Here is a 16806-nt window from a genome sequence, read left to right as displayed (position 1 = left end):
TTTTTTCTCTCAACCTCTCTCTCTTTCTCTGTGGACCAGATTGGCTTGAATTGATCAACTGGGTTATTTGGGATTAATATACTGAATTGATGGCTTTTCTGTGTTTTTTCCATTTTTTTTTTAAATTTCTCTCTCACCAGATTGCCTTGATCTATTGGGTTCTCTGGGGATTGATATATAGAATGGATGACTTGAGATTTTTCTGGGTTCGTTTCCTTTCTTCTTCTTTTTTTTTTTTTTTCATGTTTTTATTTTCTTTAATTTTTTATTTTTATTTCCAATTTTTTTTGGTGGGTTTTGTTCTTATCTCTTTTTTTTTCTTTTCCCTTTTATCATTATTAAATTGTTAAAACAAAAATCAGACTTGCACCCGAAGAGTTGGGCTTCTTTGGGAATCAGTGTAGAGAGAATTGGTTGGATCCCAAATTTGTATAATTTAATGCATTTTTTACAATGTCATAAAAACAATATTGGAATTGTTCAAAAAATTCAACAGTAAATAAGAAAGTTATAGCATTTTAAAAGTGGTCACCCCACACTACAAGAAAAACTTGAATAGACATCACTATTTTAATATCAGTTTTTATATAAACTGATATTGTAAAGTTTTAGATATCGGTTAATTTTTTGAACGATATCTTAATTTATTAACATATCACTAATTTTTTTTTTCGATATCTTAATTTTGTACGTTCGATTAACTTAAAACAAAAACTGATATGTAAAAGTCATATCTGATATGTATATTTCACCTGAAGAAACACGGGGTCCCAACTTAAAAATCTTAGCAAGTTTCCTAACAGTCTAACACGACACACATATTCCTCAGACCCTTTTGTTTCTTCTTTGGCTCGGACACTCTCCTTCTCTCTCACTCACTCGATTAATAACCCAGCTCAATCCTTCGTTCTCCTTCTCAGTCGATCTTGGCGTCGCCGCTGCCAAAAGTCCTTGGTGTCGGTGGCTCTCATTCTCCATCCTCTCTTTCGCGTCGATGGCGTCCTTTGGTTTCGGCGTCGATCAACTGGAGTGTGGAAATTGTAAGCTCAATCCCTCATCTCTTTCACTTTTTCCCCTTCTCTGTACCTTCTCCTCGTGGGTTTCTTCTTTCTAAAAATAGGGTTTCAAATTAGGGGTTTTTTGTGGTTTCTGTTTTTGTTCAAATTTGGGTTTTTTTTAGGTCGTTTTTAGTTCTGAAACTCATTTCCTCTTAGATCTGTGACGATCTACGAGGTTCATCCATGGCTTTAAAGCGGATCTTGAAGGAGCTCAAAGACCTCCAGAAATACCCCCCAACCTCTTGCAGCGCAGGTACCATCTCCTTCTTCGATTTTCCATGTTCTTATTCCTCTTTTTTGTTGGTTTTAGCGTTTACTTTCCAATTTCAGCTTCCTAAGCTTCTTTTGAAGCTGGATCTATGAATTTTTATTTGTTAGCGGACATGGGTCGTTATAAATTTTTTATATTTTGTTATATATTTTGTCTGCGTGTTAGCTTGAGCTTGTTTAGTTGTTTTTTTTATTTCTTTTTAATTTTGGGTTTTGTGGAGATTCTCATTTTTTGATTTGTAAGAAATGAAAGCATGTGTTCGAGTACGATTTACATGACCATGAGCTGGTCAGCTGGTGTGTCTGTGTTATAAAGGCAATGAAAGTATTTCTGATGCATAGACTACATTTTTCTGAGCATTCTATTATCCTCTGACAAAAAACACAGAATAGTTTACCACCACACCCCCATTGTACTAATCTTTCCTCTGTTGAGATCACATTTCTTAATTCTTATTGCCAAATCAGTTTCCTCTGTTTGCATCTTCATAACAGCACACATATGATTGCTATAAAATCAGTAAATCTGAAGATTTACCATCAAAATATGAAACATGGGTAGTAATTAATAGTTGCATTTAAATAACTAGTGCACAATGAAAATTGAAATCCATACATTAAAAAGAAAAGACCGCAGAAAAATTCGTCAAAATTGGTTTGTTACTCAATCTCCATCTGCGTAAAACATAATGTGTAAACAATATACAGAGACGCATAAAAGATAAATGATAGATGCTTAATACACTGAGATGCCCTTCCTTTCCACATGACATCAGAACAGTACAGGTTCAAGCTCATATGACCCCTGTTGTGATTTACAGACCAATTTAGACAGAGGGATTGAGAAAGCTAGAGAGAGAATTAAAAGCAATGAGCATACCAGGTCCCAAGGAGGCTGCAATGGCAACACCAACTGCGACCAGCCAAATTCCCAAGCTCTTGTAGTTGTAGTAACCTTGGCTTGGCTTTGAGCTCTTTTTTTTTGTACACCATAAACGGATATCTCTTCATGAATCTCCTCAATAGCCTTGAAATTCAGTCCAAGTCTTCAACCATATTTAGTAATTAATTAGTATACTATTTTTCACCCTCATGACTCATTGCCATCAAATAATTTCATCATACCTTCTCCCTACTACACAGTGACACAATGCCTAGTGACTGTTGTGCTGTGCTGTGTTGTGCTGCAAATATGGAAATATATTGGTTAATTACTTAATTGTTTAGTATTCCTGCTAATTATAATTGTTTTAATTTTGATAAAAAAAATATTTAAGTTTTTAACTGCCAACCATATTTTCATGTTTTGTTTGTTTGAATTCAAATGTGCTAGTCAATGAATTCACGATTCTAACTAGCTATTACCTTAATGGGGCCCTCATAATAAGGATGTTATTCATTACTAACGGCTCTCCAAAACACTTTACTTCCTGACTATTTATAGCCATATTCATGAATCTTACTATAACTCATCAACTCCAATGCAAAAGAAAAAATAAAAACACAAACAAAAGTTTATCCAAAAAATTACTCACTCTACCAACATCTATTATCAAACTGAGTGCCACCCAGTGTTTTTTTTGCCAAACTGGGTATATTGAGACATTGGGTTGTGTGTTGAGTGATTTCATTTGTGAAGATATACAGGCCTTGAATATGAAATATAGGGTCTTTGTTTATGGCTTTGGGTGTCTTGTAAGGTTGTTTTTTTATTTGTTCTTCTCATAATGCAATTTTCTTGAAAAAAAAATTGTTGAAAACTTGTGAAATTTTGGTTTTCTAATGTGCTAACAGAAATTTGACTTGAGCTTATGTGGACAGTTTTCTACTTGGTGTTTCATAATATGGTCATATACTAATTAATTTAGTTGCTAAGGAATAAGTATATAGGTTTGGGTTTGATTATGATTGTGCTATCTTCCATAGGTTATTTATTCTTTACTTTGGCTATTTATGTGAAACGAAAAAGTATTAGCATAAAGCTCCTTGTATCCATGCATACTTATAGAACTATATATATGTATATATATCAAAAAAAGCATGCTTATTATTTTCATATAAAGCAGAGAGAGGCAGAAGGAGAGAGAGAGAGAGAGAGAGAGAGAGAGAGAGAGAGAACATTTTTGGATATGGGCATCAGATGCTGGTATATGCCTGAGTGTTTGATCTGTTTGTTCTCCCGAGGTTCTAGTGTCCTGTAGCATATCCATACACAATTACAAGTGCCATGTCCTATTGATGTAGGCACGGAAAACTTCTAAGATCCAATTGAATTCCAAAGAAGTTCATATGGAGTTGTATTGTCTTTAAAATTTATTGTCTATGAGATTAGGGATTACAACTTGTCACACTTAAAGGCACATAATTTGTTCCTTATGATGATTGTGCAAGTTTTTGATTTTGAGATTTGATAATTAATGTTGCAGTTATAGATAATAGATTCATGACTTGATAATCTTTGAAGATATGATATAATCATGAACAAGAGACCAGACCGGGTGAGTACTATTAATTTAACCTTGTGATGCATGCATTTAGGTATGTGCCCAAGGTTTGTGTCTGAATGTTTTCTGAAGGTTTAGGTTCCAGTAACCAGAGACTTACCAGTCTTATGTCCTACTGAGACAAGGACATTAGGTGATAAGTCCATGGAACATAGTTTTAATCCAAAACTTGAACTTGGTTCCAATAAAATTTTGTACTGCTAAACCTTCTTTAGGAGCCACTATACAGTCTTTGAATCTATTTCAGATGCTCCCTTTAAGTGAGTTGCAGCCTGCAAATAAAAAGTATTAGTGCATGATGTGGGTACGAGTATGATTGTAAAAAGACATTAGTCAAGGTTGTATCAAGATATGGAAATCTTGACACATTTGTGGTGTTGATGGCTCCATTCATTTATATAATACTTAATACCCCTCTTTCCCTTCCTTTTTATTTTCTTGCTCATAAGTAGTGCTTGCTATGAACATTAAAAAAACCCAAACAATATAGTTTTATTTTTCATTGGCCTCTAAATGAATGACTTTGTGTATGTCGATTAAAGATGTAAAATTATTTTGGAATCTCTTCCTGTTTGCTTATTCTATATTTGTGTTTATTTATCCTTGCATGTATTTCTGTTTTCATCTGAGGACTTAATATCTCTATTCTTAGGGCTCTATACTTGAGTATAACCTATTCTTATTGTTCTAGCCATGCTTCTTTAGGCAAGAACTATGAGAAGGTATGTAAGATGTGCCACATTACTCTCAACTAGATTGCAATTTCTGGTGACAATGTAACTATTACTTCTGCAGGAGTAAGGGTTGGTGAGTGATGTTAATTACATGTCAATTTGCTGTATTTTAAGTTTCAAAGGTTGTTGTGACGGTTTTTAATAGATTTCCATGTTGACCACTCAGGTACCCCTGCTATGACGTTAAGTGGTTGTCTGGAGGCTGATTTTCTCCTTAGAGCTGCACAAATTGCAACTATAGTGCAAAGAGAGCATGGAAAGCTGCAAAAGGCTTTTCTGAAGGGTCTCCAGAGCAATAAGGATATTGTTGAGCTCCGGATAGAATGATATCTGAAATTTGACTTAAAATATGAATACATGCAGGTTTGTTTCTAAAATTTAATTTATTATAGTTTGGTTGCACTTCCCATAGGTGTCATGTATTAATCATATCATTCATTTTGTATCAATATTTCAATTAAGTATGTCAATGAATTGAAGCTTTTGAATGAGTGCTCACTAAAAAAGGATTAGTAGCAATGTCCTGCTGCAGTGTTGTTAACAAGTAATTTTATATGCAGATGTGGAGCCATGGACATTTGAGCAATACCTTGGTGAGGCAGTTTTTATTCCAGCAGGATGTCCTCATCAAGTGAGAAATTCTTAGACAAGTAATTATACAACTGAACAATTTATTCAATTACGAAAGCTAGGCATTAATGTTCTATGTATATTAGAAATATTTGTGGCTTTCTTCTAGACCTGTTTGGTATGGTTAAATTGTTGTTTGATATTTAAAAAGAACTTGTATGCTTTTCTATAGATTTGTTTCATTGTACTTCTTATATGACTGATCCATCTATATTCTACTGCATGAGTTTCTTTGAGTTCTTATGGTTATGAATAATCTTTTAGAGAGTTTGCAAAACAGAGAGAAAAGAAAAGAGAGTTTTAAGACTTTAGACCCTTAATTTTAAGTACCTTGGTAAAAACAATACTAACTTAATAGAACTAAAGGATTTAAATTTAGGACTTCCAGCTTAAAAAACTCTCATTTATACTTGCATGATCCATTTTTGAATCATATATATGTGCAGCCATTTGAAAGCCCTTGCTGAATGCACGAAATGTAGGCCATCTGAAAGCCATCTGAATCATATATATGTGCAGCCATCTAAATTCAATACTTGATGCAATCTTATTAATGCTTTTGGCCTCTATTTTCTTAATGCCCTTTGGGATCCTTGCTGAATGCACTTTTCAATACTTTGGGATCCTTACTGCAATCTTATTAATTAATGCACTTTTCTTTCTTGTTTTCAGTGGAGTCACCTGAAGAACAAGAGGAGCAATTACACACAGAAACAAATAGATGAAGTCCGGGTTGAATGGGGAGATTATATTTCCATGAATTTTATGTAGACTAACATGCATGTTTTTGGTACCTTTTTGAGCATTTTGTTGTAGATATGAAGATATATACTAGCTAGTTCACATTCAAATGTTTTGTATAGGCAGAATTTAGGCCTAGCTAAATTGCACTGTCATGCCTTTATTATTTTTGTACATGTTGGCATGTATTTAATTAGGATCTAGCTAGCTAGAGATGGATTTTGTGAAGGTTATGGAGATAGGATAGTGATTTTGGGGTATACATGATGAGGGCTATCCATATTTTTATATGGATTTGTAATCTTATTTTGTTAACTTCATTACTGAGTTTGGATGTTGGATTCATTTATATGAATGGCAGAATTTTAGTTGGATTACTTTAGAAGCTTAGTAATTGTTGTGGATGCATATTTACCAATTAATTTTTATTAATATTAGAAGCCTATTGCATATCAGATTATGTAAAAATGCAACGATAAGGAATGAAGTTTCAACATCATTTAAAAAACAAAAAACTGATATCTAAAATATACTTTTATATCAAATTTTAAGTACCAAACTCATATGTTATCTATCTTTTATATCCGATTTTAAGTACAAAACCGATATGTTATACACTTTTTTTATCAGATTTTAAGTACAAAACCGATATGTTATACACCTTTTATATCCGATTTTAAGTACCAAACCGATATGTGATACACCATTTATATCCAATTTTAATTACAAAACCGATATGCTATACTCATTTTATATCTGATTTTAAGTACCAAGACGATATTGAATACATTTTTTATATCGGTTTCAAAATTTCTAACGATATCATAAGTATCTTACATATCGGAATGCAGTTTTTAAGATATCAGAAATCATTAATATCTGATAATGATGTGGTATATCATATCGGATTATCAAACAAATACGATATCTAATATAGTATAGACATCAGTGAATAACCGATATGTAATAGGGGGAGAATAGATATCAGCACTCAATATATCGGTTGGAAACCTAAATAGATATCGGTTTATCACTGATATATATTAAGGTTTTTCTTGTAGTGCCAATTTATTGCATTGAAACTATTTTAAGAGATTTTATAATTTAATTATTTAGCTCTTCAAACTAAATTGAAATTTTTTTATAATTAATATGTTTAATTATTTTAAAAATTAAAATATTTATAGTTCAATCTAATTATGCATAAAATATAAAACAATGTTATTTCAATTATCCTATTTCATAATCCGACACAGCACCAAACGTAGAATAATATTTAGTCTAATTTACTCTAGTCCAACACAATTCAGCATAATCCATAAAAATAGTTCAATCTAACACAGTTCAGTGTAACAAACGAAGCCTTATGTATTAATTAATTAATTCTAACTTGGGTTTGAAAAATATAATAAACAAAGGTTACGGGAGTCGTGTAATCGACGGATCTCTCAAAGATGTCTACCAATTTATCCTTGATTATGTTTGTAAGTTGCACCTTCTCTGGCAATGTCGTTTTGGTGTTGAAGTGACTACACTACCCTTCTTCCTCAAGTTTTTTCTGATACTGTTGAATGATCACCATTAAAGAATTTAAAGGATGTGTGCATGGTTCTCAATGATGTCTCCACCTTTACTATGCTTCAGCTCCACCTTGTCTGTCACACTCTTAAGCTATTTAAATAACCTTTTACAAGAACAAAAATGTTTTGTCTGCAGGGCAGAATTGCAGAATTCCAAAGAAGGCCAGGCTAGTTTGGTCATTGAGATGTGATCCGGGGCATTTTAGTAAAACCAGCCTGCTTTTGAGTTTTGAAGCAGAGACAAACCCATGTACTATTTAGATAAGAGGTAAACCACATTGGAAATACAAAACAAAGTTGTGGTCATATGGTGGAATAGCCCAGGTCTTATCGTATATCTTACAAAATAAACTCCTAGTTTTTAAAAGTTTATCATATCCCTGATTTTAGAGTTGTCTGCAAATTACAAAATGATATATACAAATAAAGATTCCATTATTATTTCTTTCATGGCTATCTAGTCTCAAGCAGTCAAGTTTATCTAAAATGGGTAAGATGTTTGAATTTGAATGTGAAAGAACGGTTGGTGTAGATTACTAGATTGGGATCAATGCTTATAAGGTTTAATAAAAATATAGTAGTGCTAGATATCCCACATTTATATACTATAATTTCATACCACCTTATGTGGCAACTTACATGACATTCATGCATTGGACATTAAAAAATAAAAACAAAAATTCAAAAAGAAAAAGAAAAACTTTGTCCAGTAAAATAATGACACGTAAGATGGTATAAAAATATAGTATAAGAATGTGGTAAATATAGCATTATTCATACAAATATAATAACATCGAAAAGTGGCATTAAAGCTTCATAAATATCTAGTCTGCAGTGTAGTTTGTTTTGGGGATTTAAAGATTGGGTACTGTTCAATAGAAAAAAGGTATAAAAGGGCATTTTGGAGATACAGAGTGTGGTTTTGTAGCATAGGTGTTGCATATATTTGTTTTGTGTTTTTTCACTTTTTGTCATATAGGTGCTATTGTGTTTAACTCTCACACATCCATAGGTAGAAAGTCCACTTTTAGTATGGAAGATATTAGATATTGAATTTGATTCCATGAAGTAAATATTTCTATTTTGGTAAACTCTAATGCATGAATGATTATTGACTGACTATTGAACAGGGGTCGTAGAGGCCAAGCAAAACTCTATAATACCCAGAAGGAAAAACCAGTCATATACACAAGAGACTGTGTAAATCTCTTGTAGTGTAAGATGGACTTAATTAGTGTTTTCATGGCTGAAGAAGTGAAGCTGTTTGGCTTTTGGGTAAGCCCTTTTAGTCGGAGAGTCGAAATGGCTGTGAAACTGAAAGGTGTCGATTACAAATACTTTGAAGAGGACCTGCAGAACAAGAGTCCTTTGCTTGTGGAATACAACCCAGTTCACAAGAAGGTCCCTGTGCTCTTACACAATGAGAAATCAATTGCAGAGTCCCTTGTTATCCTTGAATACATTGACGACATGGAACGAAGGTTTTCCCATTTTGCCTAAAGACCCTTATGAAAGATCCATGGCACGCTTCTGGGCTACCTTCATTGATGAAAAGGTAATTAATTATATCTAACTTTGGACTTATATTAGTGTGTTTGGATGAGGGAGTTGGAGGTGGGATTTGGTATTAAGATGAGATTTACCATCTCATAATATTGCTAAAGTATTTTGTTTGGGAACTAGACCACTATAGATGGAAATGTGAATTTTTGGAGCTATTTGAAAATGAGATGTTAAGAGTCCAAAATCGCATTTTTACATTCCTCATAAGTAGGTGTTAATTTCAAATTTATATGCTAATTGTATCTATGAAAAGACACATGACCCCTAGCTTTGGATCCTAATTTCGATACTCATGGCTTTAGATCCAAGACTCGGGTCTGAGGATTCAAACTCAAGACCGAAGACCTACACCGCAATGGATTCGAGATCCGAACTTAAAAAGTAAACTTAAAATCTTGATTCGAGACATTAGACCCAAACCTTAGAATTGAGACCCGAGACCTAAGATATAAGACCAAACAAGCCCTGTAAATTCAATATTTAAATTCATCACACTTAATAAGTAACAAAGTAAGTTTACAAAACTTGAAACTTAATAATTCAACTTTACAACTCTAATCATTAGAAAATTTATCGGTTCTTCCAAATACTACATCCAAACCTTAATTTCTTTTGTATTAATTCTGACCCATTTAGTATAGTCCTATTTTCTTCCCTATATTGTCATCACCTGATATTTGTCACTAGTTTGGCACACTATTATATATGTGATTAGCTATTAGACTCATGCAAAATTAATCTCAAATTGTTTGTTGGTATTTGGTTAGTGCTTTCCTGCGCTACTGAAAGTTATTAGGGACAATGAGGATCGTGAAAGGGCTGTGGAAGAAGCTTGTGAGCTTCTGAAAATACTTGAAAATGAGCTCAAGGATAACAAGTTCTTTGGGGGAGAGACTATTGGACTGGTGGATATTGTTGCTAGTTTCACAGGCCACTGGCTTAAAGCTCTTTTTCATCATATGTCGTAAACACATGGTTCTTCTCCTTTCAAACATGGAGAAGAACTATGGCAGCAAACCTCCTTTTTATTTTTAATCAATTTCCAACAGATTTTGTCAGCCACAATGTTATTAAGGAAAGTCTGCCTCCTAGTGATAAACTACTTACTTTCTTCCAAGCTCGCTATGGAAGCAGTGAAGCACCACTACTTCCAAGTAAATGGTTCATAGATGCCTTGCAATGCAAGCTTATATCATTTCATAGGGTCATGAAAAGCTATAAGAATAAATGTAGACTGTTATCTTTATCTTTATGTATGTGATCCTTGTTACAATGTGATTGAAATTAAAAGTTGCTGAATCATATTACAATGTCCCAATCAACTGGTTATTCCTGTAGTAGAACTCTTAGACTGGTTTTTGTGAATTGGGAGCCAAAGGCCCAACACAAAATAAACTCATTTAAAAGCCTAACACACAACCGTGGGCCCGGAAACACCAATTACTTCTTCAAATAAAACAGGAAAAACATAGGAGAATGAGATTCAAAATTCTTCAATAATCTTTTTGGTGTTCATCTTGTAGATATGTTTAAAACAACATGGTTTTAGATAAGCACAACCACACAGTACCGGTATGGCACCATCATCTGTGAGCTGCCTATAGCTAGGAGTCTTGATTGGGCATATAATTCATCAGGACCATTCACATATGGAACATTCATGATTTACATAAGCTGGACTAATAATTTATGATAGAATCAATAAAATAATATGATACCATCAGGAATAAATAATAAAACCAATCAGGCTGACATATTCAGTGACTCAAATCTAATGGTGAACGTCAGTGGCACTCACTAATTCCATCTCTTACAAGAAAACGAATAGGAGACAAGTTCTGATGTGGAGTTCATGTGGCCATGTGGGTTTCTTCTTATCGTTTTTCAATGTTAAAAAATAAATAAATTGACAAAAGTTTACATGTTGTCAAAGAACGCCTACGGCCTACCTAGATTGATGAACAAATTGTCAACAGAGCATTGTCTACATCTTAGAATAACTTTCCTGTCCCTACTGTCCCTATTATACGGACTGGTGTTATGTCAAGGAGTTAAATTTCGAAATTTTCGTTTTCGGAGGGTATGGAAATTTTAGCACGAGTTCGTCACTTTTTCGTCGATATTTCACCGAAATTATCGAAATTTCGCAAAATTTTGCAAAATTTTCAAAATTTCGCTCACATAAGTCCTCTCCTTGCTGGCATGTGACCGGACCACCGTCTTCCAGATCTGGGCGGCCAAGAGAGGGAAGGAGATCGGGGAGTATGACCGGACCACCCTTCCTTCCAGATCTGGGCGGCCAAGAGAGGGAGGGAGATCAGAGAGGGAGAGGGAGAGGAGAAGGAGGAAGAGATCGGGGAAGACAAGGAGGAACTAAGGAAGACTGGAAGAGATTGGGGGGGGGGAAGGGGAGGGGGAGGGAGAGGGAGGAGAAAGGGGAGCGACTGGCAGAGAGAAATGAGAGAGGATGGCAGGAGAGCATCTCGGCAAGAACATGAAATTTCTCTACTTTGGAAATTTCTCTTTTTGGGATGCTGATAGAGATTGAAAAATATCTCTATCGAACATTATTGCTATAAGCCTATATATTGTAATAAATCCACCTATTTTTCAATAGCTTGTCCTAATAGTTTAAGTTTAAGCAATTACTAATTAATGTTTTTTATCTCTTAAGCAGCGTGCCTATCATTTAATACACATATTATTCAACAAAACTAGAGGTTTTGAAAAGAACAGGGTGTCATCAATCATATGCTCTGGCCTTATGCTAGCTCCTGTTAATATCTGGTGGGGACTTTTACTCTTGAGTTGTATTGTCAAAATTGACAATAATTAAGCCTTTATGGTGTTTTAAATGAATGAATGAAAATTCTGACAAAGATATTATTAAGTAAACAAGTCATTGACAAACAATTGGACAAAAAAACACCCTTTAAACTTTAAACCGGATTAGACATTTAGACCAAACAAAAAATTAGAGCAAAGTTGTCCATTAATTCTCCTATAAAAGATAGAAACACATAAAAAAAAAGATAATCACATATTGTAAATTTGTAACTCATGTTAATTAAAAAAGTCATAAAAACATATAATTTCAACAAAAAATATTACCTAATATGAGTATAGAACTCACAGTTAGAATTCAATTGTCATTTATTTTTGATATAAAAGAATAGAGGAACTTCAAGAATAATTAGTTTGTAGTTTGAAATTGCAAGGAAAAAAAAAAAAGAGGTTTGGGGCCTTTGGGCAATTGGAAATAAAAAAACGAGATTGGGGTTTGGTTTGGCTCTTTTGGGGTTTCGTTTAATTGTTTTTAAACCATAAACCCTAATACATTTCTATATAAAAAATAATTAAAAAGACCCTAAAGGGCCTAAACCCTTATATCTTATAGAAAATCCTAAAAAATATAAAGTATAGATTATAGATTATATAGAGTTTAATGTATAGATTATAAAATATAAAAAGTATTAAGGTAAGGTATATAGAGTATATAGGGTTTAGTATTAGGATTTAGTGTATAGATTATAGAATATAAAAAATATATTAATTTCATTTATTTAGTATACTAATTTTATTTCACAGTATTTGCCTCCAGCGCGTATTATATTCATCTTATATCACATGAAACCTATTATATAATTTAGTTTCTTCAATGTTCTTTATCAATGTAGTAGATAATATGTTAAATAAACATATGGTAAAATTTTATTCAAAATTTCCGTATTTTGATAGCAATTTTTGTCGTTTTCGTCTAATTTCTATCGAAATTTAAAAATTTTTGAAATTTTCGTCGAAATTTCTATCGAAATTTTCATTGAAGTTTTTTCGAAACCCGAAATTTTATTTCTTGGTATTATCCCAATTAGAGAGAGAGAGTGACAGAAAGAGAATGAGAGAGATAGAGAGAGAAAGGGGGGAGGGGATAGCAGTCGGCATATTCTCCTAGATCTTTACTCCACCAACCACCCATTTTTTAGAATGAGTTTTGACTATTGAACTTTGAACAGAGTGTGAGGCTTCGTAGTGCCTAAGTAAACTCTCTCTTCCTACCTCTAAATATAAGAGGTCATAGAACCCTCAAGGAAATTAAGCCAATTAATGTTACCATGGCTGAGGAAGTGAAGCTGTTTGGCGTTTTGGGAAGCCCTATGAGTCGCAGAGTCGAATTGGCTCTGAAACTGAAAGGTGTAGAATACAAGTACTTTAACGAGGACCTGCAGAACAAGAGTCCTTTGCTTCTCAAATACAACCCAGTTCACAAAAAGATCCCTGTGCTCCTACACAATGAGAAACCAATTGCAGAGTCCCTTGTTATTCTTGAATACATTGATGAAACCTGGAAGGCAGGCTTTCCCATATTGCCTACAGACCCTTATGAAAGATCAATCGCACGCTTCTGGGCTAGGTTCATTGATGAAAAGGTAACTTTTGGTATAGTTGTATTTTCTTGCATATATTGTTAGTTTATATGCTTCTTTAATTTCTCTGTTGGCTGGCTTTGGATTTTGGTTAGGGCTAGCTTTGGGAGATTTTGTTGTCGTTTTTGTTCTGTTGTTGTCGTTTCTTCACTTTCTTGTTTGAAGTTTACTGTGTTTTGTTTGCTTGTTGGGCTGTGCCCTTGTTTCGGTTTCTGCCCAGGTCTGGGCTTATGTAATGTGGGTTTGCCCTTTGGGCTTTTAATGCATTTACTCTTTTCGACCAAAAAAAAAATAAAAATTTCTCTGTTGGTGTTTATAGTGCACACCTGCGATATTGAAAGCTTGCTGGGGCAATGAGGACCGTGTAAAGGCGGTGGAAGAAGCGTGTGAGCTTCTGAAAATACTTGAAAATGAGCTCAAGGATAAGAAGTTCTTTGGGGGAGAGACTATTGGACTTGTGGACATTGTTGCTAACTTCATAGGCTACTGGCTTAGACTTATGCAACAAGTTGTGGGAGTGGAGCTTTTAACCAAAGAGAAACTTCCCAAGCTATATAAATGGAGTGAAGAGTTTGTCAGCCACAGTGTTATTAAGGAAAATCTGCCTCCTAAAGAGAAACTACTTGCTTACTTCCATGCTCACTTAGAAAGCATTGGTACTTCCTAAGTAAATGGTTCATGGATGATGACTCACAAGCAATTCAATATGGCTCATGAAAAAGTACCAAGAAGTATTGCTGTAGATCGTTCTTGTTTATATTTATGTAATGTGTGCCAGCTTTCATATCATGATATTGAAATAAAAGTTGCTGAAACTTACTGGAATTCCATAATTTCTGTCCTTATCACCCAGTTCCAATTATTTATTAAATCAAACAAAGCAGAAACAAATATTATTTTGGGTGGTTCTGGTCCCATGAAAAATTATACACCCAAGATATATAGTTTTTTTTTTTATGCAAATTAATGAATGCGATCAAAGACAATGAGACAAAGATGTTAATAGCCCATGTCTTGGGGTCATTTTGGATTGGCTATGACTTGAAGGAAACAAATACACAAAACCAGAATCAATGGAGCCAAATACATTATTCTTCAAAAACAGAGTAAATGTCCATCCATTCGGTCCTATAACTTGAAACTATTCTAGGAAACCAAGATCAAGTAAAACATAAAAAACAAGCAATCCCCATGTTAACAGTGATGACCATAGATCATTGAAAAACCACATCAAAGTTTCCAGTTATCAACGGTGTTCGAAGCTTATTGGGTCCTTGACGATGGTCACAGGAATTGGAGCATTTGCGATCAAATGGTTGCTCACACTCCCCAGTAGGATCCTGTTTGATTTGCACAAATCACACCCACCCAAACATATATCCCTCAGAATTCAGATCAATATACAAAACCATATTGTAAACATTAAAAAAAAAAAAAAAAATGGGAAAGAAGATCGATTACATACCTTTGGATGGTACCAAGTCCTCTGCTTCCCATTACCAAGTGTCCAGCTTCAGATCTCCAATCGCTTGAAGAAGCTTCTCCCTTGCATCTCCCCAGTACAGCTTTGTCACAATGTTCACCTATAAATACAATAACCCCATTAATTGAAAACCCAAAAACAGGAAAAGACAATCATTAAACCCCAGATGGTGCATAATTCAGATTGAATAACACAAGAAAAAAAAAAAAACAGAGGAATTAAGGAGCAAGTTAACCTCTTTCTGCCTGGAAGCAGTGTCAAGCGTATCAAGAACTTCGATATCAGTTTGGACAGCGTACTTCTTCATGATCTCTGGCTCTCTGACTCTGTCAGTGGAATAAGAGCTGCCAAAAAAAAACCCCAGATCAAATTCATAATCAAAGTTGCTATACATCTGAGGATTTGATTGATTTCAAGCTTGAGCCTTTAGCTATATATATATAAAAGGATCGATGCAGATGTGCTTACGAGAACCAGATTGGGCCCAGAGTTGGCTACGAGACTCGTCGAGGAAGATGGGATTGATGTGGATGATGTAAAAGGTGTCACCTTTGTTAGCCAAATTGTCTACAGCCCATTGAAGCGCGTTCTTGCTGCTCTTTGAGAAGTCCATGGCCACACCAATCTTCCTATCCTTCACCATTTTTATCTTCTCTTTCTCTCTGTTTCTCTAGCTGCTTCTTTTTTTCTTGCTCTTCTTCTGCACCGCTTGGGTTACGAATCAGACAACAGAACACGGTGTGAATGTTTAAAAAGATGGAGAGCACGAGAAGAGAAATGGGTTTTGATTCTTTTGAAGCTTATGAATTAAGCTGAAAAATATAGACGATGACAATTGACAAATAGCTAATGGGAATGGAGTGGTTTGTAACTTTGTATACTTTACTGTTGGCTGGTTTACTCTCATCATGATTCATGACCATCCATGTTGGGCCAAGGTCTTTACTGGAATCAGATTGTACCTCCAATTTGCTTCCATCTGGAAAAGTCTGCCAAGAAGGTATCAACTCAACAATGTGATCACTCACACAAAAAAGCCATTCCATCTCTCTTCGCCACATCTATTTCTTCTCTAGCGGTAGAGGTTCTAGTCTCCAAAGTTGCCCAAATAGGGTAGCTATAAAAGGGAACAGAGAATGAGAAAAACAACCATCACAAGAAAAGCCAAAGATACTACAAACAAAATTTTCGTTAAATAGCAAAGCAAAATCAAACAAGCCAGGATTTGAAGACAATGAGATAGCAAATTAATATTACATACCACAAAGATTAGTAATGGCATTTGATATAGCCAATGCTGTACAAACCCCGTTTCCACAACCTGACATATCTTCTCCAAGCAACAATTTTGCAAACCTTTCCTTCATCATCTCAGTCTCTACGAGCCCATGACCACAATCATCATTTTTCTAATAAGAAAAATCCTCAAATTGACATATGCCTTAGTGTGAATGAAATAGAGATAATACCTGATATTTTGGACCCTTGTTTCTCTAATTTCCTATCATCCAAATGGGTTGTCTCTGCAGTTTCAGTACCGTCCAGACTGGTACAATCTGGCGCCTCAGCTTTCTCCATAGGCCAACCCAATGAGGGTGGCGAAGATTACTCTTCAGAGCTACTGTGACTCTGCTCCTCATGCCCAGTGGTCTCAGATGTCAAAAAATCTGAATTTGCGCTGCTTTCACGACCCTTCTCCTCAATCAAATTGGGAAAGGTCCCAACTTGACCCACACTTTCACCAAAGTCCTCACTTTTCCCTTCAATGCCTTCATTTTTTCCAACCAAACCCTCCATTACAGCTTTTCCTTCTTCAACA

The 16806-nt window shown here is 34.6% G+C and overlaps 1 protein-coding gene, 1 long non-coding RNA gene and 3 pseudogenes across 6 annotated transcripts; 3 read left to right on the top strand and 2 right to left on the bottom strand.

Annotated features, from left to right (window-relative positions):
• Positions 1–1011: 1011 nt before the first annotated feature.
• Positions 1012–6286, top strand: LOC147281543 (uncharacterized). Of its 3 annotated transcripts, XR_015123055.1 has the most exons (6): positions 1012–1040; positions 1215–1311; positions 4524–4639; positions 4733–4929; positions 5127–5197; positions 5869–6286. It is a non-coding gene; the product is annotated as an uncharacterized LOC147281543 (long non-coding RNA). The 3 variants fall into 3 exon arrangements; XR_015123056.1 differs by lacking the exon at positions 1012–1040 and having other exon boundaries at positions 1073–1311; positions 4538–4639; XR_015123054.1 differs by lacking the exon at positions 1012–1040 and having other exon boundaries at positions 1074–1311.
• Positions 6287–8670: 2384 nt separating this feature from the next.
• Positions 8671–10629, top strand: LOC147281542 (glutathione S-transferase U8-like; annotated as a pseudogene).
• A 2435-nt stretch (positions 10630–13064) lies between these two features.
• On the top strand, positions 13065–14329 carry LOC147281541 (putative glutathione S-transferase). Its single transcript, XM_086248666.1, has 2 exons — positions 13065–13507; positions 13824–14329. Exons 1-2 carry the CDS (start codon positions 13193–13195, stop codon positions 14169–14171), a joined length of 663 nt encoding a protein of 220 aa, XP_086104792.1. The 5' UTR covers positions 13065–13192; the 3' UTR covers positions 14172–14329.
• Positions 14330–14533: 204 nt separating this feature from the next.
• Positions 14534–15804, bottom strand: LOC147281540 (universal stress protein PHOS32-like; annotated as a pseudogene). The gene is made up of 4 exons (XR_015122859.1): positions 15456–15804; positions 15223–15331; positions 14970–15087; positions 14534–14844 (listed from the first exon to the last, which is right to left on the bottom strand). The product of XR_015122859.1 is annotated as a universal stress protein PHOS32-like (transcript).
• A 244-nt stretch (positions 15805–16048) lies between these two features.
• LOC147281539 (rop guanine nucleotide exchange factor 7 pseudogene) lies at positions 16049–16578 on the bottom strand (annotated as a pseudogene). The gene is made up of 3 exons (XR_015122827.1): positions 16457–16578; positions 16249–16365; positions 16049–16104 (listed from the first exon to the last, which is right to left on the bottom strand). The product of XR_015122827.1 is annotated as a rop guanine nucleotide exchange factor 7 pseudogene (transcript).
• Between the last annotated feature and the right edge of the window lie 228 nt (positions 16579–16806).

Source organism: Dryas octopetala, chromosome 6 (assembly GCF_963921425.1).
Source record: "Dryas octopetala chromosome 6, drDryOcto1.1, whole genome shotgun sequence".
NCBI classification, from domain to species: Eukaryota; Viridiplantae; Streptophyta; class Magnoliopsida; order Rosales; family Rosaceae; genus Dryas; species Dryas octopetala.
This window is presented reverse-complemented; position numbering and strand designations above follow the sequence as displayed.